The sequence below is a fragment of the Carassius auratus genome, chromosome 49 (genome assembly GCF_003368295.1).
Source record: "Carassius auratus strain Wakin chromosome 49, ASM336829v1, whole genome shotgun sequence".
Taxonomy (NCBI): domain Eukaryota; kingdom Metazoa; phylum Chordata; class Actinopteri; order Cypriniformes; family Cyprinidae; genus Carassius; species Carassius auratus.
In genome coordinates this window covers 8,332,898-8,357,374 of record NC_039291.1, presented here as the reverse complement: position 1 = coordinate 8,357,374, position 24,477 = coordinate 8,332,898, and the positions used below count along the sequence as shown (strand labels likewise).

The 24,477-nt window shown below is 38.3% G+C and overlaps 1 protein-coding gene across 8 annotated transcripts in view; it reads left to right on the top strand.

The window, feature by feature from the left end:
* The window catches only part of LOC113066129 (histone-lysine N-methyltransferase 2C-like), a 134,769-nt gene that overhangs the window by 85,417 nt on the left and 24,875 nt on the right, over positions 1 to 24,477 (top strand). For 5 of the 8 annotated variants that reach the window (XM_026237803.1, XM_026237796.1, XM_026237800.1 and 2 more), the window contains 22 exons: positions 690 to 806; positions 2,247 to 2,351; positions 2,671 to 2,775; positions 6,880 to 7,061; positions 8,797 to 8,961; positions 9,109 to 9,218; positions 9,750 to 9,830; positions 9,945 to 10,157; positions 12,398 to 12,526; positions 13,718 to 13,837; positions 13,913 to 14,037; positions 14,652 to 14,841; positions 16,729 to 16,827; positions 17,093 to 17,140; positions 19,190 to 19,327; positions 20,338 to 20,370; positions 20,624 to 20,770; positions 20,919 to 21,069; positions 21,175 to 21,401; positions 21,492 to 21,565; positions 21,662 to 21,856; positions 22,596 to 24,449. In XM_026237803.1, the coding sequence (XP_026093588.1) occupies positions 690 to 806; positions 2,247 to 2,351; positions 2,671 to 2,775; positions 6,880 to 7,061; positions 8,797 to 8,961; positions 9,109 to 9,218; positions 9,750 to 9,830; positions 9,945 to 10,157; positions 12,398 to 12,526; positions 13,718 to 13,837; positions 13,913 to 14,037; positions 14,652 to 14,841; positions 16,729 to 16,827; positions 17,093 to 17,140; positions 19,190 to 19,327; positions 20,338 to 20,370; positions 20,624 to 20,770; positions 20,919 to 21,069; positions 21,175 to 21,401; positions 21,492 to 21,565; positions 21,662 to 21,856; positions 22,596 to 24,449 (4,608 nt within the window). The remainder of the gene's footprint in view (positions 1 to 689; positions 807 to 2,246; positions 2,352 to 2,670; positions 2,776 to 6,879; positions 7,062 to 8,796; positions 8,962 to 9,108; positions 9,219 to 9,749; positions 9,831 to 9,944; positions 10,158 to 12,397; positions 12,527 to 13,717; positions 13,838 to 13,912; positions 14,038 to 14,651; positions 14,842 to 16,728; positions 16,828 to 17,092; positions 17,141 to 19,189; positions 19,328 to 20,337; positions 20,371 to 20,623; positions 20,771 to 20,918; positions 21,070 to 21,174; positions 21,402 to 21,491; positions 21,566 to 21,661; positions 21,857 to 22,595; positions 24,450 to 24,477) is intronic. The other 3 variants (XM_026237798.1, XM_026237797.1, XM_026237801.1) reach the window with 3 other exon arrangements.

Below are 24,477 nucleotides of genomic sequence, written 5' to 3'. Positions count from 1 at the left end.
GTTCGGGAAATTATTTCTCCTAAACAGCAAAAGCATTTTCAGTGAAATCATTCAAGCAATAGTACCATGTGCTATTAGAGAATAATATGTGTGGATTTGAGCTAGGCGATATAGCGAATTTCAGTGCAATGAATGAAAACAATTTTTTTTATTTTCTTTTTTTTTCCATTGCAGAATGTAATAGTCAAAAAATATATATATGTTCAAGGTTAACTGTTATTTTTTATTTAAATGCTGGTGTGCTGTTAATAATTTTATTATAATTTAGAAAATAAAAAAATATATCTGAAAATAATCCACTGATGACTCTAGTAATTGAACATTAAAATTAAATACTTTAACAACTTTTTTTTTATCCCCAGAGAACATTTCTGAGTGATAATATAAAACGTAAATCAGTGTTTGAAACATAAAAAAATAAATAATAATTTGTCCATATAGATCAAACTTAGCAGCTCTTTTACCATTTTAAGTGAGTTTTAAATCAGTGATGCCATTATAATACAATGAGTGTGTAAAATCTTAATGGCCAGATATAAAGCACATTAAAGTCATCATGATATCCCCATGTTGGTTTGTGGAGTGCATGTAGTACTCACCCTTTAATGCTATATATCAAACTCAATTTTCCCAAAGTGTGCCTTCATAGAAATGCAATAATATCCTTTCTCCCGGTCTCTGTCTGCTAGGGTCGTGGATCTGGCTTTCCTGGAAGGCGGCGACCCAGGGGAGCTAACCTCTCGGGGCGAGGTGGCAGGGGACGCTCCAGGCTAAAGATGGAGAGCAGCCCCGTGGTGACCCCTGGGGTATGAAGCCCCCACCTCTACAAGCATAAATAAAACAGCACTCAGATGTGCCTAATGCTCACATTAAAGTCTGGGAAATGCACTCATGCTCAGCAGAGCTTCAGCAGCAGTTCCCGGCACAAATGGCCTTTTCAAAATAGCAAATGCTGACATTTTCCCCAACACAAGCGACTTGTGACGAAGAAGATTGAGCTTGTATGTACTTGGCTGCCAATATGATAAAACAGGCAATTTTGTACTCCGCAGCCATGCTGTGGTTTACACACAATGAACATCTTAACTCTGTCAGCCAGTCTGATTACAAACCAGTGGCACACTAAATTGTGACGTGTAGGCCTATTCACACTGAGTGTGAATTTTCACCATGACAAGCCTCTTCATTTAAACTGTTCATTCCTATGAAGCCCATTACACCAGCTAAACAAAGCTGCATTATTTTTTTCTCCTCATCTAGAAGTTGAATACATTTTGCATATATATATATATATATATATATATATATATATATATATATATATATATATATATATATATATATATATATATACACACACACATATTTTTTTAATCTAGATGATATTAATAGATAATGAATAATAATATAATATTATAAATACACATGTAAGAAACATGACCCTGCATTGTGGAACCAGCACAGCAAGCTATTTATTTTTTTTTTATTAACAGCACTGCTGTTTTTATGGTGCATTGCAAACTTAAAGTGATAGATACCATAACCAAAAATGTAAATTGTCATCAATTACCCACCCTCATGTTGTTCCAAACCCATAACATTTTTATTCATCTTTAAAACACAAAGATATTTCTGTATAAACCAGAGAGATGTCTGTACATTTTCACCAAATCTTCAAATTTTAAGTAAAGACATTGTAAAAGTAATCCAAATGAATCTAAAAATGAATCAACATACATACATTGAACACGTCAAACATGGTCAATTGCAGCTCAACCATACTTGCTTGATGAACAAGGACCAGGGAGGTTTGTACTCGCACTTCAAGCAAGTACGTTTTAACTCCCATTTACTATATTTGATGTGTATACTGTTAACATTTTTGTACGTGTGTAAATAAATCTCAAGTTTTGTATAATGTGTTTGGACATGATAATAATTAATTGATGATAATAAATAACTGATGACAGAATTTTCCCCTTAAGACAAGCTTGGCCCAATATAAGCATTAGTTGAGAAAAAATAAAGTAAAATTCTGGTGGAGTCATAAAAACTGTACTACTGTAATAGCCTAGCTAAATCCAGATAATTTAAGCAAGTTTACAGTTTAAATTGGGATTTGGGTTCCATGTGAATTAATGACCAATTATATCAAATTATATCAATTAATTGAGTATATATTGTCCATAGCTGTTTTTAATGCTAACCTTTTCAGTGGCATTAATTTTTATTTTATTTTGTTCCAGGTGAGCTTAATGGATTCTCCATATGTGGTAAAAGAAGAGGAGGAAAACTCCATGCACAACACTGTAGTCCTGTTCTCTGCCTCTGACTCCTTCACACTTAAACAAGTAAGTCTACCAGTGAACTTAAGGCAAAATAAAACAGTTTTGCGTTTTCGCTTAGTGGTTTCGTGTTTTTTTGCTACAGACAATCACAATTGCCTCAAAAAGAATTTGTGCACTTATCAACATTAAGGCACTATAAATAATAATTAAGGCACAATGTTTTTGAACATTAAGGCTGAATATCTGTAATTCAGTTAAAACTGTGAAAACTCTTGACACATGATCATGCTCTAAAAAATATGTGCCTTGGATGATCTTTATGTAAGCATGGGTGTGAGAAATAACTTCACCGGTGGACATCTGATCTCTCTTGTGTCTCCAGGACATGTGTGTGGTGTGTGGGAGCTTTGGGCAGGGTGCTGAGGGCAGACTGCTAGCTTGCTCCCAGTGTGGCCAGTGCTACCACCCCTTCTGCGTCAATATTAAGGTAAGACCCCCACCATAGCATTCATAGCTGAACCTGTTTATGGGCTGCTCTTATCTGGAGTGAAGGTTAATGGTGTGTGAGATAAGTGTGACAGGTCAGTGTAAGAGGACCTGGATAAAAGCAGCCCGAGGGTAATGAGTAAAATGTTAAGAGGATTATGAAGCAGACTATAAAGTCTGTGTCTTATGTAGATAGACTAAAGCAGAGATCTTTATCCTGTAAAGACAGCAGGGACAGAAGAATACATCAGAGTGCTTTCGGTATCTCTCAGCGCTTTGAGATATGCCAGAAACTTCCTGATCTTCATTTAATATAAAAGGCCCAGATGGATTCTACGTTTTTTTTCTCATATTCCCAGATCAGATTCTGAAATCTGCTGAGATTGATGTGGAGTTTTGTGCACAGAGATTCAGTGTGAGCCTGATTAGGAACAATTAAAGTAATAAACCTCAAGTGGCGGTGGTGCATTAAAGTGATTGTTGGTTGTGGAGAGTGGCTTATTAAGTGTTTAATGGCAGCCCTAGCAATATGATAAAAACACTAGCATTTTATAAATGTATTATTAATAATAACCCCAGTGATATAGTTTTGTGTAGCCGGACATTTATTGTCTTATAAACACCTGCAATCTCCATCATTAAAGGTGCCATATGCAAAAATTGAGGTAAAATATCCATAACATGACCTACACGCATCAAAAGAATGAGAAGAAATAAGGGGGATGATGTCATAAAAAAATGTCAAGTTATAGTGCTGCAGAGATATCAACCTTAATTAGCATTAGCATTACTAGCCCCGGCCCGACACCCGCTACAGGGAAACAACCGTGCTCGGAATCACAAATCAAATCCGATTAGAAAAGGAGCCGACCCAGAGTAAACATCGGCACTGTTTTCAATCGCTGGAGACAACTGATGGACCATAAAGAAATGAGGCTCGACTCCGAACTTGCAACATTTCTAACAGTAAGTTAGATGCTGTTAGTATTTCACTAGAAGTTTGTTTTATATGTTTGTGTATTTGTTTTCGGGAAGTTATAACATAGCAATGTATCGAAGGCTGTTCGATAAACATGCTAATGTTAGCGATGGCTAACCGTAGCTGCATTTGATAATTAGCTAGCTATAACTTAACGTTACCCATTTTATTATATCATAACTAACCTGCTCTGTCTAGTATGTTGGTCTCCGTGTCCTCTTTGCTTCGTGGTTTTTCTGTGCGTGAAAAAATTGATGTGTGGCGTGAAAGCGTGTGAAAAGAGTCTATTGCGTGTGTCTCGCGCTGAATGCTTGAGAGTTGGCACATTATTTCCCAAGCAGAATAAAGGACAGGTTGATTATTGCTGTTTAGCGTTTGTATTAATCTATGATGTGTCCCTGTTTGTGTACAGGGACATAAAAAATAAATTAAAAGTGATGCGTGGACCAAGGTGTCTGAGATTGTTCATTTTAAGTAAAGGATCATAATATTTTGTCCACATCAATATTTAATGAGGTTAACTTCTAACTCCTTGTGGTTAGTCTGTACGAGATCAACAAGCTTGTTTGCTTTGCGGCCGCTTTAAATACAAAATAAGCATTCGATCTACGTTAGAGCCGTCTGAGCGTTCACAAATCTTTCTGCAGCGTTGTGAGCAGAGCGGCAAGAGTGATTTTTGACACTCTAGACGCCGGTGGTGTGAACGCACAGTTAGGCTTCGGCTATGGCTGTAGTGTTGTTGTGAAGGTAGGGGCGGAGCATAGAGACTATGCCGTTCCTTGTTTGTTACTCTAGAGTAGACCAATTCACTTTATTGAGGCATACTGCCCCCATCTGTTATGGAATGTGGAGTATGACTTGATTTTTTTTTGCCAAACATTACAGATGGCACCTTTAAGGTTCAAGTACCCCTTCATCAAGGTTGTGTTAAAAGTTTCCCTACCAAAAACATAATGAGATAAAATGATTATTTATTAATTTTGAGAGCCCTGATATTTTATTTTAAATAGCAAATAGTTTATTTATTTTTTATAAACCCCCTGGAAGTACCACCTGAGGGAACATGTACCCCTTGTTGGGAATCCATAATGTAGCTCATTAGCTTATCTGCTTGCGGTTTAAGTTCTTCCTTGTTTTATTTCAGCTTAGTACATTAGAATAGAATTTAGTTCAGGTGTAGGTGCACATTTATCATCTATTATAAAACAGCTTGTCCCATCAGAATGTAGAGCTTGTAAATATCTACCTAAACGTATCTACGTATGTTTTTTTTTTTTTTAGCATCCAACAGGCAAATGTCATGGCCAGGTGTCATGCATTCTGATGTCTAAACCAAGCACCTGTGAAAGAGCTGTCTTCCTCTCATTCAGTCGTGCAGTTGGTCTGTGCAAGCAGCTGCAGTTAACAATCACAGCTGCTGAAGAAATCCCAGATAACAGAACAAGGGCATTTATTTAAAGATAATAGTTATCAATTCTGCTATTTAGTCACCCTCATATTGTTCTAAACCCATTTGACTTTGGGAAAAATGCTACTATTTAATACGGTGAAAGTGGACGACGATGTATACTGTCAAGCTTCAAAAATGCTATAAAAGTAGTCCATGCAAATAGGGTGCTACATTTCTAGGGTTTCAGGGCTGTTCATTTTTTTATGTTAAAACTGGTGCAAAACGTACTGTATTGAGGAACCATTTTGGAATGTGGGGAAGTCTAAATGAGATTTGAGAGCTGCAGCAGAGAAGAACTTTTTATTTGATTTAATTTATAAAATTATACATATATATATATTAATGACTTAACAAGCTTCAAAAGTTTGTAAAGATATTGTAAAAGCAATCCAGTTGAATTTAGTTTTTTATTCAAAGTTTTCTAAACAGACGTGATTATATGAAAAAGATTTTTAATTTGTCAACGCCAGCTCAACCATACAAAACCTCATTGGTTCTCATCATGCATCAAGCAAGTACAGTTGGGCTTGTGTTTACCATATTTTAATATGATCTATCCATGTGTGTTGATCAGTGTGAATAAAAGCCTGTAATAAATGTGTTTGTCACGTAAAGCCGAGAACACAACTACACGACTGTCAGGCCAATTATGAATGGAATTTGGTCTTGAGGACAGATCGTGTGCCCAGTTGGACAGGGTTTGTTCCAGTTAGGCTCAGTCACTATTTGCAGTCGGCAGGAAAAAGTTGCATAGTGTGAAGTATCTAAAGATTATAATCTTAGAATTCAAGAACCTGTCATTCCTCAAAGATTTTTCTAAACATGGTTAATATTTGTGGCTGACACCAGCGAGATGTGTTTACTGTCAAATATCATTTAGCATTCGTTTTGTAATTTTGTCTTTTTTCTTGATTACGAGAAAAACCTTGATAGTCATTCTTGTTATTTTTTCTTGGCTTTCTTTTAATTGGTTAACACTGCAAATGAAATTCTTTCAGTGCTTGTCTCTTCTTCAACACTTGACACTTGACAGAACACTGCTCGATTCATATGGATTTTTTTTTTAAGTTCCAAGATTTGTTTTTGTGGACTTTTAACAGAGGCAGAGAAATCTCTCCAATCTTTCATTTTTGGGTGAACTAACTCAATGAAGACGACTGGGAATTTACCTGATGAGATATGGATTGCTTGCATGCTTCTCTTTTGGGGTTTGACAGCCCCTGGTCACTATGTATTAAAAAAGCACTAAAAGTGTCATATCGTATTTTATTTCATTTTCATTTTTTTATTTTATATGAACTAGTCTTTTAACTCAGACTTTGCGTGTTTAAATAGGTTATCAACTTGTCATGTCAAGCATATATGAAGTTTTACTTTATTAATATGCATCAAATGGTCCCGTTCCCCAGCGGAGTACAAACCAAGTGGTGCTAGTGAACAGCAGGTGGACTGGACATGTCTGTTAGTACAGGATGATGTGGTTGGATTGATTTATCACCACCCACCTAAATTGATCTGTAAATGCCAGTAAATCCTTTTGACAAATACCTCTGACTGTGTTCTTTGTGGGTTATTTTATCCATCCAGATTATAGCCTGCTAAATATATAACCGTCCATTGCCCTTTAGTGCTTGACCTGTGTCCTCTGACCTCGTGTGTGTGTGTGTGTGTTTTAGATCACGAAGGTGGTGTTGAGTAAAGGCTGGCGCTGTCTGGAGTGCACAGTGTGTGAGGCATGTGGGCAGGCCAGTGACCCCGGGCGCTTGCTGCTCTGTGATGACTGTGACATTAGCTACCACACATACTGTCTGGACCCACCACTGCAGAATGTACCCAAAGGCAGCTGGAAGTGCAAGTGGTATGTACACACACACAAACAGAAGTCTTTGCTAAAATTAGATGCAGCTTTGGACCGCAGCCCAGTTTGGTGCTTTCATAGCTCTGTCTTCATCTGTCATTTTTTTGAACCATCAAGATTACTTGCAAGCCCATATCAATTGCATAAATGAACATATAGTTTTTTTTTTTTTTATGTTTGTATTGTAACTAAATGTGACCTGTCAGTTTAAAATGATATAATGAGCTATAATAGATTCAAAATTAATATATACAACATATGATTCACAAATGTTTAATAATAAAAAAATGAATACAATAAAAAAAAAAACACAAATTTGTTTATCAATGACTAGTAGACGATCTTAAAATAGCCACATGAAAATCCATAGGAATTCATGTGTGTATCCAATGTGTGTGTTCTGTGTATATTTATATCATATATATATATATATATATATATATATATATATATATATATATATATATATATATATATATATATATATATATATATATACACACGTGCATATGTATATGATATATTTCTTAAACATATACATGTTTGTGAGTATTTATATAAATGTATTTATATAAATATGCACAGTACACACACATATAAATTGCTGTTTGCAAATGTATTTTTTTTATGAATGCAAATTAGCTTTCGCATTTGTGAATCCTGTTTAGTAAATATATTCATTTTAAGACTATTTAAGCTCTATATTTGAGGGCTGAATTTGATTGTTTCTCAGAGAAAGCTATAATAGAGCTATAATAGAACACTTGTAATATAGTGCATTAGTCATGAGGATTTATTTGTGCAGAAAGTGTACTTAATTGTCCAAAAAAAGAATTCAGAATGTCAGTATGCAGGATCGTAATTATCTACGGAGCCCAGCACATGACATGCAAGAAAAATAAAATAAATGGTGCTCACTATTTACTTATCCATTCCCTCGATGTACTAAAACGTGCACATGATTACGATTTCATTCTCTCCATTTGCTTAATCGTGCACACGATTTACTAATTAGATCTCTCAATTTATAAACTGTGTGAATGATTGAGCAAATTTAGGGAACAAATTAGTAAATTGTGTGCACAATTTATAAATATAGGGAATAACATAGTAAATCGTGCACATAATTTAGCCTAGAATTTTTTTTTTATTCCTGCATGCCATGTGCAGGGCTCCGTTTTTTTTTTTTTTTTTTTTTAAATTATTATTATTTCTTTCTCTTGTTTTTGGAGTTAAATATAACCTAGACATTTTCTGTCTGTGACCATTCTCTCTGAATTTCATCAATTTAAATTGCAATGCTTTAACATTATCTCTTTGTTAGCTTCATGTCTCTCTTTGCATGCCTTTCTCTCATTTTTTTCTCTCCCTCTACCCATCTAACACTCTTGATCCTCAGCAGCTGCTTTCAAACGAGATCTAAAGGGATTTCCTACATATTTGCTGTAATGGCACATGTAATCCTCATTCAAACACAGCTTGGTTTGCAATGCATTGTGGTGCTTTCAGTCAGAGCTTTACCTGGATTGGAGCCATTGAAATATTTATTTTTAAGGCAGCACAGTTTATGCTAAGCCATGTGCAAACAAGAGGTGTGCCCATTCACAGAAAGGCCACAAAAACGAGTGTAAAATAATGGATTTAGTTGTTTATGATTAAAAGTGTGTATGTTTCTGGGATAAGGTGATTTACGCATGTATTTTTTTTTATCGGTAACTGCATTGTTCTCTATCAGGTGTGTGCTGTGTACTCATTGTGGAGCTACGTCGCCTGGCCAGGGCTGTGAGTGGCAGAATAACTACACACAATGCGGTCCGTGTGCGAGTCTCACAGTGTGTCCCGCGTGTGCGCGCAGCTACAGAGAGGAAGAGCTCATCCTACAGTGCAGGCAGTGTGACAGGTGGGTGGCACTCCATCATGCCAAATGCCATAATGGCAAAATAAAAGAGTATCCTGGGAAATGGCTCTAAGCGGTAGATTAGTACATGAATTCAGCGCAGGTGTTGCTGGTTGCGAATGGGACCTAATCATGAGGTTTGGTCTACAGGTGGGTTCATGCCTCATGTCAGGGGCTGAACTCTGATGAAGAGGTGGAGAGCGCAGCAGATGAGGGCTTCGACTGCTCTCTATGTAGAACACATACCACATCCACGCCTGGTAAGAGCCACAAACTTCTGGAATGCTCACATATTCAGAAACCGGCTTTAATCAGCTTTTGTTTGTAGTTTGATTTGAGTTTGTTAATTGATTTTATGCCTCGTTCCGTTTGTTCAAACTACAAAGAACTAAACCGATTTGATTTGCATATGCCAAAAAAAAAAATTGCCTGGCTGCACAAAAATTCCCTAATCGTGAGCTCAGGTGAATACGCTTGATGAATTATCTTTTGTTGACTTGTGTATGATGTGCATGTTGATGCCCAATTTTTCAGGACCAGATGGACACTAGAGTGTTTTGGTCAATGAAACTTTGTTCCAGCAAAATTGTGGTTCATTAAAAAAAAGCAGATGGGCTGAATTTTAAAACAAGCTGCAACCTGTTCATGTGAATGAAACCGCGATTAATGTAATCTGCCTTTAATTGCTCCAGACTGGCCTCCTATCAATAAATAACTAAATAAATGACTGTGAATATGCAGTGTTAACTTGAAATAAGTCAAACTTCCATCTTGCTTATGTGTTGTTACAGGTGGTGGCACAGTGGAAAAGCTCATTGACATCAACGAGCCTCCTGCAGTGGCACAGATTCTTACAAAAGTCAAGGAAAATGGTATTTATAAATATGGCTTTTCACTTTGCTCTAACAGTTTGCTATGTATTTTGCTTATGTTTCGATGGACTCTAACGGTCATCATCGCTGTGTTCTGTTCTTGTTCTGTGCCAGAGTTCCAGCGGACCTACACTCAGGATGGCGTGTGTCTGACCGAGTCGGGCTTGTTTCAGCTCCAGAGTTTATGTGTCCAGACGGCACGCCGCAGACGACCCAAACCCAAACTTAAGCTGAAAATCATCAATCAGAATAGTGTGGCCGTGCTGCAAACGCCCCCTGACCCCCAGCCTGAGCTCTTCAGAGATGGAGACTTGGACGACAGTAGAGGTAAAGAATGTGTTTGCGCTTAAAGGTGACGTTTCCACACCACTGGTCAAGTCTCAAAGAAACTATTCTTGTCTCTACATATAAAAATGGGATAAGAGGAGGTTTTTTAATGTGAAAACATTGCACACATAACATTTAAATTGAAATTTGTGCATATTGGCCACCCTGCTCTGTAAAACAAGAAGGTGAGCCTTGTAATGAATTCGACTTGGAGAGAAAAGACAGCCTTTCAAAACAGCAGTCAGCAAATTATACCTGCCTTGGCATTTCAGTGATCAGAGGCTAGGCGGCCCGAACTGAATTAATGGCCTACCCTTCCATCGTAGTGCCAGTCTGAGAGAGAAGGCGGGGGTTAATGAGGAGGAATGGGGCCAACAATTTAACCTCCTCACTGCCAGATACCATGTATAAAATGGCAATTTACAACTTTAAACTAAAGGCTTGAATAACTCCAGCTCCTGGGTTAACATTAAAAGTTGAATTCTAAGACTTAAATGTATGATTCATATAATCTACACCCCATTAATTACAGGGCTTTAAAAAATCTGAACTTTATATAAAAGAAATAGAAAAACAGTACAAAAATTGTGTTTAGATTAAATTTCTCTTTTCATCCTTTGTTAAAACTAAGTTTTTTGTTGTTGTTTTTGTGAATTGCGGCAATAATTTTTTCGAAACAATCCTCTGTTTTATTTTACTTCACCTGCCTTTACACTAGAGCTAAAGATCTTTGCCCGAACCCGACGGGTTCGGTCGGGTTCGGGCTTAATTTCTATCATCTTACGCGGGCTCGGGCCGGGCTCGGGCTTGCGCTCCGGTTTGCGAGGTAAACGAGCGGTCATGTGATGTGTTTCGATTAGCGCGAGAAAGATGCGAAAATGAATGCTGAGCAGGTGTAACGGAGGCTTGCCTCTGGTGATTACGTTTTGGTTGCACCAGCAACTAAAGCAAACTCTGAGGGAGGTGTGGAAAAGTTTTGACCATGTTTATAATGAGAATAATGAGTGAATAATGACGCACCATCAGTGAGCGCAGGAACACGCTGAAGACATCTACAGTGGATTCAATCATTTTCCTCCACAAAAACATGTAGACCTAGCCTAATCTCTGTGAGTAAAGGTTTTTCAAATGATAACTAAATATTCATTGAGTCTTAAATGCATAATGTTGACAGAGTATTTACGCTAATGTTGGCATTATTCTTTTATAAAATAAAGCAAATCCGGCGGAGCCTTTATCTTAATTTCGTTATTGCCAAATACCCATTTTAATTTAAAATTTATCTTAATTTTTTTTTTTTTTTTAAATGACTCGTTTTTATTGGTGCGTTGGTCTATTTATAGGTTAAATGAGCCCATATATCTAGAATGCTGAGATGTTACGATGTTACAGAGGACTATTTTATTTCTTTATTCCAACTTCCAAGTGGTCTAGTCTACATTAGTTATGAGTAAATTATGTTAAAACATTAATAAATTACTCATTGTTGACAAAAGGCAAAAGAGCTGTGTGCGTGCGCACATTTGAATAATGTCGGGCTGTAAATGGGTTCGGGCTTTAAAAAAGCTGTCAATCAAAATGTACTTGTCGGGCTCGGCCTGAAACCTGTCGGGCTCGGGTCCTGTCGGGCCTAACTTTTAAGGCCCGATTACAGCTCTACTTTACACCTTTCTTTGTTTTTGTCATCTTTATACAAGTCAGATGGCATTGAACGCAAATGTGTGTGTTTCGTTTTTATTATGTTAGTGAATTCTGCAGTTAAAGCTGCGGTAGGTAACTTTTGATGCTCTAGCGGTTAATAAACAGAACTGCTTGCATCTTGCGGAAGAACATTGTAGCCGGAACTACTTCTCTCTGTTTATGTCTATGAAGAATCACAAAAGTACTGGGTTACTCCGCCGCGGGACCACTGAAGCAATCTAAAATAGTCAGAATATAAACACTTATTATAAGTGTACCCTAGTGATTCAGGACAAGCTAAAAACACAGTTTGGAAAATGGATTCATGGTGTACTCGCTTATTATATACATTTTTCTACATTTTGAACACAAACAAAGTTACAGACTGCAGCTCTGATTGGTTGTTTCTTACCGGGAGCGGATGACTTTCTGCCAATGGCAATAGGACCACTCACATTTTCTAGTGAGTGGTGCACGCTGTTTTTTGTGTATGTATCTTTGTGTGGTTTTGAGAATATTCTGTCATCTAGAGTGCTCGGTGTTGTTTGGCTGCATTGCAGAGGGCAACCTGATGGACTGTGATGGGAAATCTGACTCTAGCCCCGAGCGTGAGCACTGTGATGACCACCTGAAAGGGGCCAACGGCAGCGACAGCAGCAAGAAGAGGAAGAGGAAGCCGTACAGACCTGGTGAGAGAGCGAGAGGGAGAAAGGTGCACTTATCTGAAAGGACAGCTCCACTGGACTGTGAAATAGTGCGGCTGCGGATTCTGGACCTTAAATAGCATCCCACAGTGCTCTTTGCTCTTTAAAGCTCCTTGTTGGGGAGTACTCCAGAAAGAACATTCTCTCAGAGCGTTTTTCTAACTAAAGAAGTAATCTCTTTAAAGACATGTCCTTTTTAAGCGCTACCTTCCATTTCTTTTCTTTTTTTTGTATATATAAATACATACAGTATAGACTTATGTGCACTCATTTTGTTTTTCAAAGTACTCCCCCCCCCCCCCGCCTTTATGACTAGGGATGAATACATGCAAATTACAAAATTTTAAGTTTAAGTGCTCTTTATTTGGTTAGTCGCGCATTTCATTGATTTGTATCCTCCCATTGAAGTATTTACACTATTTAGAGTACAATAAACCAACCTCATTCTGTGTCCATGCGGTGAACCGTGGTGGGTCAGACTGAGCCAGTGTGGTACAACCAGAAATAGACTTACCTGAAATGCTTGCTCCAGAAGCGTAGCCAAGATGAATCACCCTCTCCTGGCCTAAAGTTAATCTAATAAGTCATCTTGAATTATGGAGATGAATATCAAGACGTCACTGTAAGGATCCCACATTAGGGTTATTTCTCCCAGAAATGAAAATTTGCCCATTAACATACCCACCGTCAAGTCATCCTTAGTGTATATGACTTTCGTCTTTCAGATGAATCCAGTCAGAGTTATATTAAAAATGGTCTTTGATCTTTCAAGCGGTTTAATGGCACTCAGTAGGTTTTGCAGTGCATCAGTCCAAAAGAATTTAAATAGAAAGTGCCCATCCTTAATAAAACGTGTTACACAGCTCCAGGTGGTGAACAAAGGCCTCCTGTAGCGAATCGAGGTATTTTTGTAAGAAAAATAACCACATTTAATACGTAATTATCAATTGAATCTAGCTTGCGTTCACTGTTCACTTGAAAGAAGAAAGTCATATACACCTAGGATGACTTGAGGGTCAGTAATTTATGGAAATTTACATTTTTGGGTGAACTAACCCTTTAATTCCTAAATCCATTCATCACCAATTTTAGGGGTAAAGCAGCTGTTTATTTATTTTTTTAAGTGACACAATTTTAAGTTAAATTATATTTATGTTCCCTATCATCCCTCTTTAGGTATCGGTGGGTTTATGGTGCGTCAGAGGAGTAAAGCAGGGCAGGGGAAAGGCAAGCATTCTCTCGGTCGGAAAGACTCCACAAGCTCACTCATAGAGAACTACACAGGAAAGGAAGAAGGTATGGCCTGGACCTCTCAGGTTTGGATGGATGTATTTTTTTGGTGAATACTAATCAATTTTATCTTCTCTCCAGGTTGGAATGAACCAGACACTCCTGTGAATGGGACTCCCATCGTTAGTGAGCCACTGGAGAAAGTCAAGAAGAGATACAGAAAGAAGAAAACCAAACTCGAGGAGGCCTTCCCCTCCTACCTACAGGTCAATCCAACAAATATGCAGTAAAAGTGTTGGAATGTAATGATCAGGGGTTTTGGGAGCATGTGCAAGGATGACACATGCTCTTAAAAAAAATCCATCATGCTCAGCGTGGAGATGCAGTGATGCATTAACTGCAACAGCTGTCACTTTAGGCGTTCCTGTATGTCCAACCTGAATTTAGACATAAAGGTCATCATCAGAGGAATGTCTTGAATCAATGATTTAAACTGCAGCACATTAGGCCTTTAATGTTTTAAGACAGCAGGGAATGATCACATTGATAGTTTGATACTGTTCATATATTCTCAAGTGCTACAAACCTGCTTTACCATGTAGCACTGTGGCAAACTTTTGACATTTAGAGCAGGAGATGTTCAAAAAAGTACTGCAAAAAAAAAAAAAAAAATCAGCCAAAATAGGCTGAAAAACAACTTAGATTTACATTGTGGACCTGAGTCATATCTAGATCGCAAAATATAATAGAGACTTGAATTAACCACTCAGATCACCATGTTAAACCACCAATTTTTTGTCAAATTTTGGTACAAGCAAACACAACTGGAAATCTAGTATTTACATGGTTTGCATGTGCATTATTAACTTATATGTTACAGGAGGCGTTTTTTGGGAAAGCACTTCTGGATAAAAGCAAACAGACCACATCAGCTCTGGAAACGGGGATTGTGAAGGAAGAAACCAGTCACGCAGACAGCAAATCACAGAGCAGCAGCTTCCTGGACCCTTTATCTGACCCGCTCCTGAGTACCACGTCCACTCCCGTCTCGTCTAAAGCAGGGCCACTGCGTATGTACAGCCTCACTTTCATATTTGGAAATATATGTAGATTAATAGAGTTGAAGAATATATGTATATATATTGATGTCTATATATTATATTGATGTCTTTTCCAAACAGACACAGTGCTGTCCAGATATATCTCCTACCTACCCACTGTGAATTCCCTTTGTTTACAGAAGAGTTAGTTTCTTCTGCTGTGATCAGTCAGGTCACAGTTTTCTGCTCTAGATTGCAGTGAATTCTGCAGAGAGCTATAATGCCGTTGTCACAGTTCCTCCCGCTTTCCCATCTGCACACACCGAATGCATCCCACAACCCAACAGCACTGCAGAATCCTACAGTGTAACTCCAGTGGTTTGCATTAGAGACTGTCTAGGTTCATGGTTCGCCACAGGGACTAAAGAAGACGAACCATATAAATTAACTTTTTTTGCCCCACATTTTGTGTCCTCTTCAGCCCTGATTTGCATACTCTTATAGGCTGAAGAGCTTGTTCAGACGCCTCATTCTTCACCATTTCTCCTTATCCTCAGTTCTGTCAACCCTCATTTACACCCAGCCCAGCAGACCCCTGCTCATGGCCAACCGAACATGTTTTAAAACCCAATTTGCCAGCACTTTTCTGAATTCCCTGCCGGAGCTCTCTGGGAGGATAGGAAGCTGGCAGTCACAGTGCAGTGTTTAGAAGGCCTGTGCGTATTCGTTTGGAGAGCAATCACAAAGCTATTTGAAGGCTTTCAGGGCCGCTTGTTTGTCCTTAGAGATTTTCATCTCTCATAGAGTGAAGCTTCTCTTTCTGCTCTGCAGATTCTTGCGTTTAACCCTCTCGTGGCATTTTAGTCTTGAAACAAGCTTTTGATTTGGGAATCTTATTATGCATACAGTTTTATGCATTTAATGCATATAAAATTATAAAGAATATTTCAGCTGACATTAGGGGGTGGGTGCTATGGCTTAAATCTTAAACCACTTGACCGAGAACATCATTTAAAAAAATCTTTTTATTTAGGAGGACGTCACCCCCAATGTTTAAGGTGCATACAGCTATATAAGAAATATATATTACCCTAAACAGTGTGGCTCTGTTCCAAAATCTAGTGAGCTGCCTTGTGGTTTACTTAACTGAAATAAAGTGATGATGCATGATTTACAAAAACTGCACTGGAACACACAAGAGGATCAAGATGCTTTCAGTTGCACAGCAGACACAAGTACTGGGTCATTCTTATTTATTTGTATTTTGTGTGTGTGTGTGTCTTTTATATCATAGATATTCAGTATTAAAGGAAATAATTGTTTTTATAGCTATTTTATTTTCTCTCAGCTAATATTGTCATCTTGGATGGATATTTGTTCACGAATCTTGTCACTGTTCCTTTAACAACGACACATTCAGTGCTGCCTTAGAATTTGACTTGGTCTACATTAAAACACGTTACAATTGTTTCATCTCACATTGTGGTGTAGATCTAAGTGAAATGACTTCTTGATAGATGTTTTTATTGACTTAAATGATTCTGCAATCCCAGTTGCTGGTCATAAGAGATATTGCAAGGAGAAGGGGAAGTTAATGTTTTTGATAGCATGATTGAAATGAATTATTTATACTGCAATATAAAAAAAAGCAATTCAGATTTCACAGTGACTATACAAAGCATCTTAAAAGGCAGCTTACTGGGTTTTTGGTCAGAGCTTCTCATGACAAATTAGTTTTGTTCTGGACAAACCATGTCCAAATGACAGAAGTTGCACCCCTGTTATCAAGAAGATCATCCAGTTGACACATTTCCACCATCACACAGTATATGTCTTACTGCCCGGCCCTTGGTAACATTTAGTTGGTGATTAGTGTGGATACTCGTGCTCAGAAACGCTTGTCTTCTTGATCTCTAGCCAATGTGGAGGATCCCTTAGCCGAGCTGGTTCTACATTCAGATGATGATCTCCTGGGAATGCTGTCCGATGACCTGGTCAAGCCAGGCTCTGAATCAGGTAGACTCAGTCTGAAGATCTGTCCATAGGATAGTCTCCCCTCTCTCTTCACTCTGCAGATGCTCTAACAATCTCAGAAAGGACACTGAAGAACTGCATCTCCTCTTTCCTTTCACATTTCCACACTTGCATTTTGCATTCTTTACTTGGTTTGCTATGTTTCTTTTTAATTATTGTCTAAGCATCCTCTTCCTTTTTCTTATTACTTTTTTTCTGCATTTCTGTTTTATAATTATTTGGTTTTATCTGGTTTGGGTTCTTGTAGGTCTTGATTTATGCCCTTTCCAGGTGGACAGTTCCCCCTCTCCATTCGGTAAGAGCCCTGTTGGCACAGCCTCTCTGGCTGTAGAAGTAAAGCTGCCTCTCGGCCCCCCAAACAGTCCCTCAGACTTTTTGTAGTGCCAGTTTCTGCATGATCCCTTTTCTGACAAACGCACACACTCATCCTTGGCTTTCTGCATCTTTTTACTAACTCCGAACAACACAAACTGCATGTTTTCTTGCACATGAACCTGAGGTGAGAACTTAACTGTCCTTCGATGGATTTTGGGTTTGGCTGCTACTGTACCTTAGTTGGCAAGGGTGATTGTTTGCAATCTGTGACATTTTACTGAAATGTGCTTGAGATGTGTTGTGTGCTGTCCTTTTTCTTTTCTCAAGGGTCTAATTTTTTTATTGAATAGTTTTATTTCTTTCTAATCGCAATTTTTTGTTGGCAAGGACACATTCCCTCCTCTTTGTGGAATGGCCTTGCAGTGGAAAAACTAATGGTTTGAGAGTGATGTAACTGCTTCAGTGTGAAAGCCAGTTCCACAGGGTTACAACAAAGGTTGCCCTTTAACGTATGGCATATAAACATGCAAAAAGTCCATTATAACAGGTCTTCAGTTTATTTTTACGGCCGCAATACAATGTTTAAGGGTACAGTCGGAGGAAAGCTCATTCTATTTTTTTGTTTTTGTTTGTTTATTTTTTTTACAAAAGGCATAGCTTTGTTCTTATTATGAGTATACATAATCAAAAGTGAGGAAAGTTTCAAATTATGGCTTTCTCCTATCTTTACGAACAAAGATGACCGAATATAAAAAAAATTGTCAGCTGGGATAAGGATAATATCCATGAACATGTCAGAGCCTCTTCTACACTCAACATATAATTTATAGCCTTGCTAGTTGTTTATAGGCCTACCTAATTTATAATGAATACCATTGTATTTTGTTTTATTGTATAATTGTATTTAAAATTTAGTACTATAATTTTATGGCTACTTCATTTTGTTCTGAATTCTGGTCAAATTTAAAGGATTTATGAGAGCAGAATAAAAAGAAAGAAATGCAGCACAAGAATTGATTACACTTCCATTGTCAAATGTTTAATGGTCTCTTATTTTAAAATACAGATTGTTAAAATATTTTACAGATGGATAAATATAGAACATGACAGAAAATGTTAAACCCAATTTATCAACATGACCGATGATTTGTAGCATAACCTATGTGTGCAATATATATGTGAATATATATAAGGGTTTGTTTTTAAGTGCATGCCAAGGTGCAAGATTTTATACACTTAAAACATTACACATTAACATTTGTGTGATTACATTTGATTACTAAGTGTAAAGTTATAGTAAAAAATTTTGTAAGAAAAAGAATGTGAAAGAAGTAAAAAAAAAAAAAAAATACAAGGAACACATCTCATCTTTTAAACTTTGTAATAGATTGCATTACCCCTATGAACTTAATAAGTGCTTGACTGTAGTGTAAACACAACTGATGCCACATATTCTGTTGATAGAGCTTAACCTGTTTTGAACCTGGAACAAGAACTTTACATGAAACCAGAGTAACTGTCATTGGCAAGCTTACCGCTGCGTTTAAACCAAAGCACAATGACTGACTCTTTGATTTTGATAACAATATTTATTATTAGTAATCAGTTGCTTGCTTTCTCAATGATCAAGCTCTCATCTATTCTAATGGGAAATTATATGCAATCATGAAAGAACATCCATTTTTTAAAGATACTTTTTCCACACTCAGTTGAGCAGACAACACTAATTAGGTTCCTGAAAATTGAGTTGGTATAGAGGGAATGAAATCGAGAGCAAGGGAGAGAGAGCAAGAAACTTTTCTTCCCCTTATTTTGACACAAAATAACTATCCTCACTCTCCCATTTTTTATTTTCCTTCTCTTAACAAATATTCAGGCTTAGTAGAAAATAAATTGCTTATCAGCTCTGATTTTAGGCATTTACAGAATGACACCTCTGTTTTTCTGCAGATTTTTCTTGAATTTTTTTATCCAGTAGGGATAATAAACTAAGTCTGAGAGTAGCTGTTTAACTTTCTCTCTCTCCCAGCTGGTTTGGACATTGGCACTCTGCCGGATGATCAGTCAGCTCCTCCTCAACCTGGCCCTGCTCGAGGGACTCGGCCACTACAGGAAGAACCTCTGGATGTAATATTAAGTCCTGAGCTGGACAAGATGGTTTCTGATGGTAAGATTCATGGTTTACTTGCAGTCTTTCCAAATCTTTCTTTTATTATTTTGTCTAAACAAACAATTATCCTTTTATATCCTTTTTATCCTTTTATTTATTTATTTTTTATTATAATTTTTTATTTTATTTTTTCAATACTCACAACACAACATATAATAAATGCATTCACTATATGGACAAAAGTATTGGGACACACCTCTTGATTTTTGATTTTAGGTGTTAATCAAACCCATTGCCACTGATTGATTATAAAATCAAACCCCTAGCCATGCGGTCTGCATTTACAAACATTTCTGAAAGAATTTGCGATTTGCTCTGGACACCTGGAAGCCCTGGAAGATCCAGGGCATTGTCTGGAATGCCTTCACTCAGCCAGGTTTCACTGAAGCACAGTACAGCCAAGTTTGAAAAGTCCTTGTTTATGCAAGTGAGAAGTTATTGTAAATTCGTTTTCATTCACAGGATGAATGCCTGGGTTTTCAGTTTGAAAGCTGTGCTCACTGAACTTAACCAGCACACTTCCCTCTGCTGTGTCTGTGCGGGCATTTGAACTGCACAACTGCACCTCTGACTAGAATATCCAACAAAACGTCTGAATAATCAAAGACCTGAAAAATATTTTCTTGGTTGTGTTGCTTAATGTTAAGGAGTTTGTCTCTGGTAAAGCTTACATAGCTTACATCTGGTACATACATTCTATGTACTTAAAATGCAATGTCAGTAAAGTTCATATTGGTGTAATGGTCCTAATACTTTTGTCCATTTAGTGTGTGTTATCCTTGCTTATATTGTATGTTACATTTGCGTTACATTTTTTAGCAATGGTATCTGATCATTTTGATATCTGGCCTAATCTGTTTTAAATGATAAATATTTCTTGTTTCACCCTTAGCAAACAAGTGATTTTACCTTAGCAGTTTTCCACCTTGTCAGTGATTATTGTTTGCTTTAATATTTGTATTTCTGAATGTTTGTTTAACGGCAAAGTTATATTTCCTTTTTTACAGGGGATATTCTTAGCAAATTCTACAAAATTCCAGGTTTGTTGCTTTATAAAATATTTTGAAAATCTACAACAGAGCAGTTGTTATAAATATTTAAATTTCCCAGTTTTCCCAAGTGGGTAATATGTCTTGTTAGATATCTCAGAATCAGTTTATATTTATGCAGTGTAGTTTAACAACGTTTTAACTATATCCAATGTATGCATTGTGTTATGCGTTAATTTCCTAGTTGGGAGTTGGTAAAAAGTCTTTATATATGAAAATACTTCATTCTATTCATTCCATTTAGAGCTGGAGAGTAAAGATGTGGAAGACTTATTCACTGCAGTGCTCAGTCCAAACGCCAGCCAGCCTCCTCAACTTCCTCATCCCCCCAACACTGCCCCCAACACTGCCCCCAATGCCTCAGCTACAGCAATGTCTCTCCAGAACCCAGGTATCGAGTTGTCTGCAGTCTGTATATCTTCTCATATTAACTATCAAGTAAACCACACAGATGTGTTTTTTGTGAATGTAACTTTAGTGTCACATGTAAATGTACTGCTAATTTTAAAATGCATGTTTCTCCATGGTCTCATTTGCAGGAGATGTTGGTGGAATGTTCCCTCGCATTCCTATGATGAATGGCATGATGGGGCCAAACACACACTTTTCTCCAAACCCTGTGAATCCTGGAGCTGGAGTGTCTGGCACATTCTCTTCCATTCACCACATGCCTTTTCCAGAAAATGTGAGGTGAGTATATTCAGATTCTGTGTAACACCGATAAGTACTGGCATTTCTGTTTTAAAAGTCTATATAGTTTCAGTGAAACTTAATGGCTTGACGTGTTCACTACAGGGAGAAGAAATTTAGCCAGATAGGGGGTGATGTGATTGGTCCCTGGGCTTCCCCTGTTCCCGTGCCTGGATCTGGCCCTCCACCAGTGGTGGAGACTGACACTATGTCCAATGCTCAGAGGAGCACGTTAAAGTGGGAAAAGGAAGAAACTCTTGGTGAAATGGCCACTGTGGCTCCTGTTCTTTACACCAATATGAACTTCCCAAACCTTCAAGATGATTTTCCAGGTGAATAGATTGTCCTAAATCACTACAAAAAGAATTGTGTACTTGAAATGGAGGCAGGTTATAGGACCAACCATCTGACTTTTTTAACAGATTGGGCGACTAGAGTGAAGCAAATTGCTAAGTTATGGAGGAAAGCTAGTTCTCAGGAAAGGGCACCTTATGTGGTAAGAGACTCTATTAAGCCTCATATATGCTAAAAGTGGATGTGTTTATATACATATATGAAGATTTTTACTTCTTGCTTGGCTCTGATCCACTAGCAAAAGGCGAGAGACAACAGAGCAGCCCTTCGTATAAATAAAGTTCAATTGTCTAATGACACAATGAAAATACAGCAACAGCAACAGCCAGCTGATCCCTTTGATCCCAGCATTCCCATGGACACAGAGCTGCTCTTCAAGGACCCACTCAAGCACAAGGAGTCTGAGCATGAACAAGAGTGGAAGTTCAGACAGGTGATTGGCAGCCCAAGGGATATTTCATTGCATATACTAGACTGTGAGATTGTGTTATTTGATGTTTAAAAAATGGGTTGATCAGCACAATATAATATTTAAACAGAATTAGTTTAATTTGTTAGCTATTTGAATTCAGTTGAAACTAGGCCTTTGTTGGAGGATGTGAATTCAAATGGATGTGATCAGTAATTGCTCTAGTTTTGTTAATTTGTCAGAATGAAATGCAATATGCCTGATTAGACGCGTCCTCGCGCGGGTCTAGAGAAGCGATGCCCCGTGTTTGGCGTGTATACCCCATAATAATAATCTTGTTGATCGTTATAATAGCATACATTTTCTGTAAAGATACGAATCAATACAACTTACCTGTCAAGTAAAACACAAGCGAGATCAGTATCTCTTTCTAGTTTAAGTTTGTCGCGAAGCTACTTCCACATTTGTCCACGACACTGTTGTCATGTGGTTTCTATGTCAGTAAAGGGCAGTAACAAAGGGTAACTAACGTCGTTGACAGCCGACTGCACTGCCCCGTGTCACTGTTTAGAATGGGAATTTTCTCATTATTTACAAGTAGCTGAAAACAGTACAAATAATGTTAGTAATCAGCTGGACAAAATATTTAACACTAGCCTTGTGGTTTTTGGATATTTTACTGCAAATATCTTACAAATTGTAATTTCAAGTGATGTAATTAACTATTATCTTTTTTTTGTTGTTGTTGTTGTTGGTCATGCAGCAAATGAGACAAAAGAGCAAACAACAGGCAAAAATTGAGGCCACACAAAAGTTAGAACAGGTGAAAAATGAGCAGCAGCAACTTCAGAAACAGCAGCAACAGCAGTTTAGTGGAGATAACTCTAAAAGTGGTAATCAGAGTCCAGTGACAACTCAGCCTACCAGTGGAGGTAATGCTTCTCCTTTGCAAACGTTAACCCCCAAGGATTGCTATACAATGACTCAGATGCCTGAAACTGCAACATCAGTTGCATCAGCAGATGATGTATTTGTGCGTCCTCAACTGCCACCCCCTTCATCCACAGTAAAGACCCCTACCCAGGACACTCAGTGCCCACAGGGTCCCTCATCTCAACCTCAGTCTCCTCAAATGTTTTCACCTGAATCATCTGGATCCCGTCCTTCTTCTCCATGGGATCCATATGGCAAAATGGTGGGAACCCCCAGGCCACCCCCATCTGGGTCAAGCACACCTCGCAGAGCTTCTGTGTCTGACATGCAAGAAAGGAGTCTGCCCTCACCAGCCCATGAATCCTTTGGGTCTCCAACATCTGTAAGCACTGACCCATATGCAAAGCCTCCAGACACACCTCGACCATCTGACCTGTTTGTGAAACCTATGTGTCCACCTAGACCAGGACCACTGTCTGAGCAACAAGGACGACATTTTATCAGTAATATCACACCTGGAGACAGTTTTTCCAGACCAGGCCTAAGTTCGGAAGCATACCAGCGCATGGCCCATAGTCGCATGGTTCTTTCTGACCCATACTCTAGGCCACTGTTAACTCCTATTCCAGGGAGTAATGAGTCAGGATCTGTAACAGTATTCAAAACGCCTATGCCACCTTCCCAGTTACAACTAGACTCATTCAGCACAGGGCAGCAAGGCATGAGAAGGGGGTCTTCTGACACGTTATCCCAAGTTCAACACTCTGACCCCTATTCACATCAGCCTCTTACACCTCATCCATCAATGGGAGATGGATTCAGTAATGAGGGCAGAATGATGCGTCCAGGACAAGGGAGTCCTTTTGCCCAACCCTTGCCCATGAGCAGACACCCTCAACGAGATCTTTATGCACAGGCATCATCTAAACCTAGACCAGACTACCTTCAGCAAATGCCTGATCCATATGCTCAGGCTCCTGGTACTCCAAGACCACATGATCCATATGCCAGGATGCCTGGTACCCCAAGACCACACTCTGATCCATATACATTGCAATCATCCACACTTAGAACTGCAACAATTGATCAGTTTTCTCAGTCACAACCTAATAGTTGCAGACAATCTCCATCTCATGCCATCGATCCATATGCTCAGATGCCAGGAACTCCAAGACCTTCTGGAGAAAGATACCCTATATCTCCTAGTAGTCAGAGAACCACAGATCATTTCTCACAGCATTCTGGAACTCCTAGGCCAGTCAAAAATGAAGCTTATGATCAACGGCCAGTAACTGACCTACTTTCTCAATCCCCTGGAACGCCACATCCAGTAGCTGAACCAGAAGCCTTCCCCAGACCAAATCCCAAAGTAAACTTCATGTCCCATCAAACAGATCCACTTGGACATCAAGCACAAAGAATGCAGGACCCATTTGCTCGTCCTTGTGCTCCTGATTCCCAAACCCCAAAGCATCCTGGGATTTCAGATGAAAGTCTCTCTCTACAACAGACAAACCCTAACCAGACACCTACTCATGATCCATTTGAACAAGCTCCTCTAACCCCATGTTCACAAACAGGGGAAAGACTCTCACATGATGTTCCAGTAAACACAGGCAACCCATCAGATACACAGAACACAATGCAACCACTGCTTGGAGAGAGTGAAGAGAAAATTAAACAGGTTTGAAAGCATAGTGTTTTTCAATTAT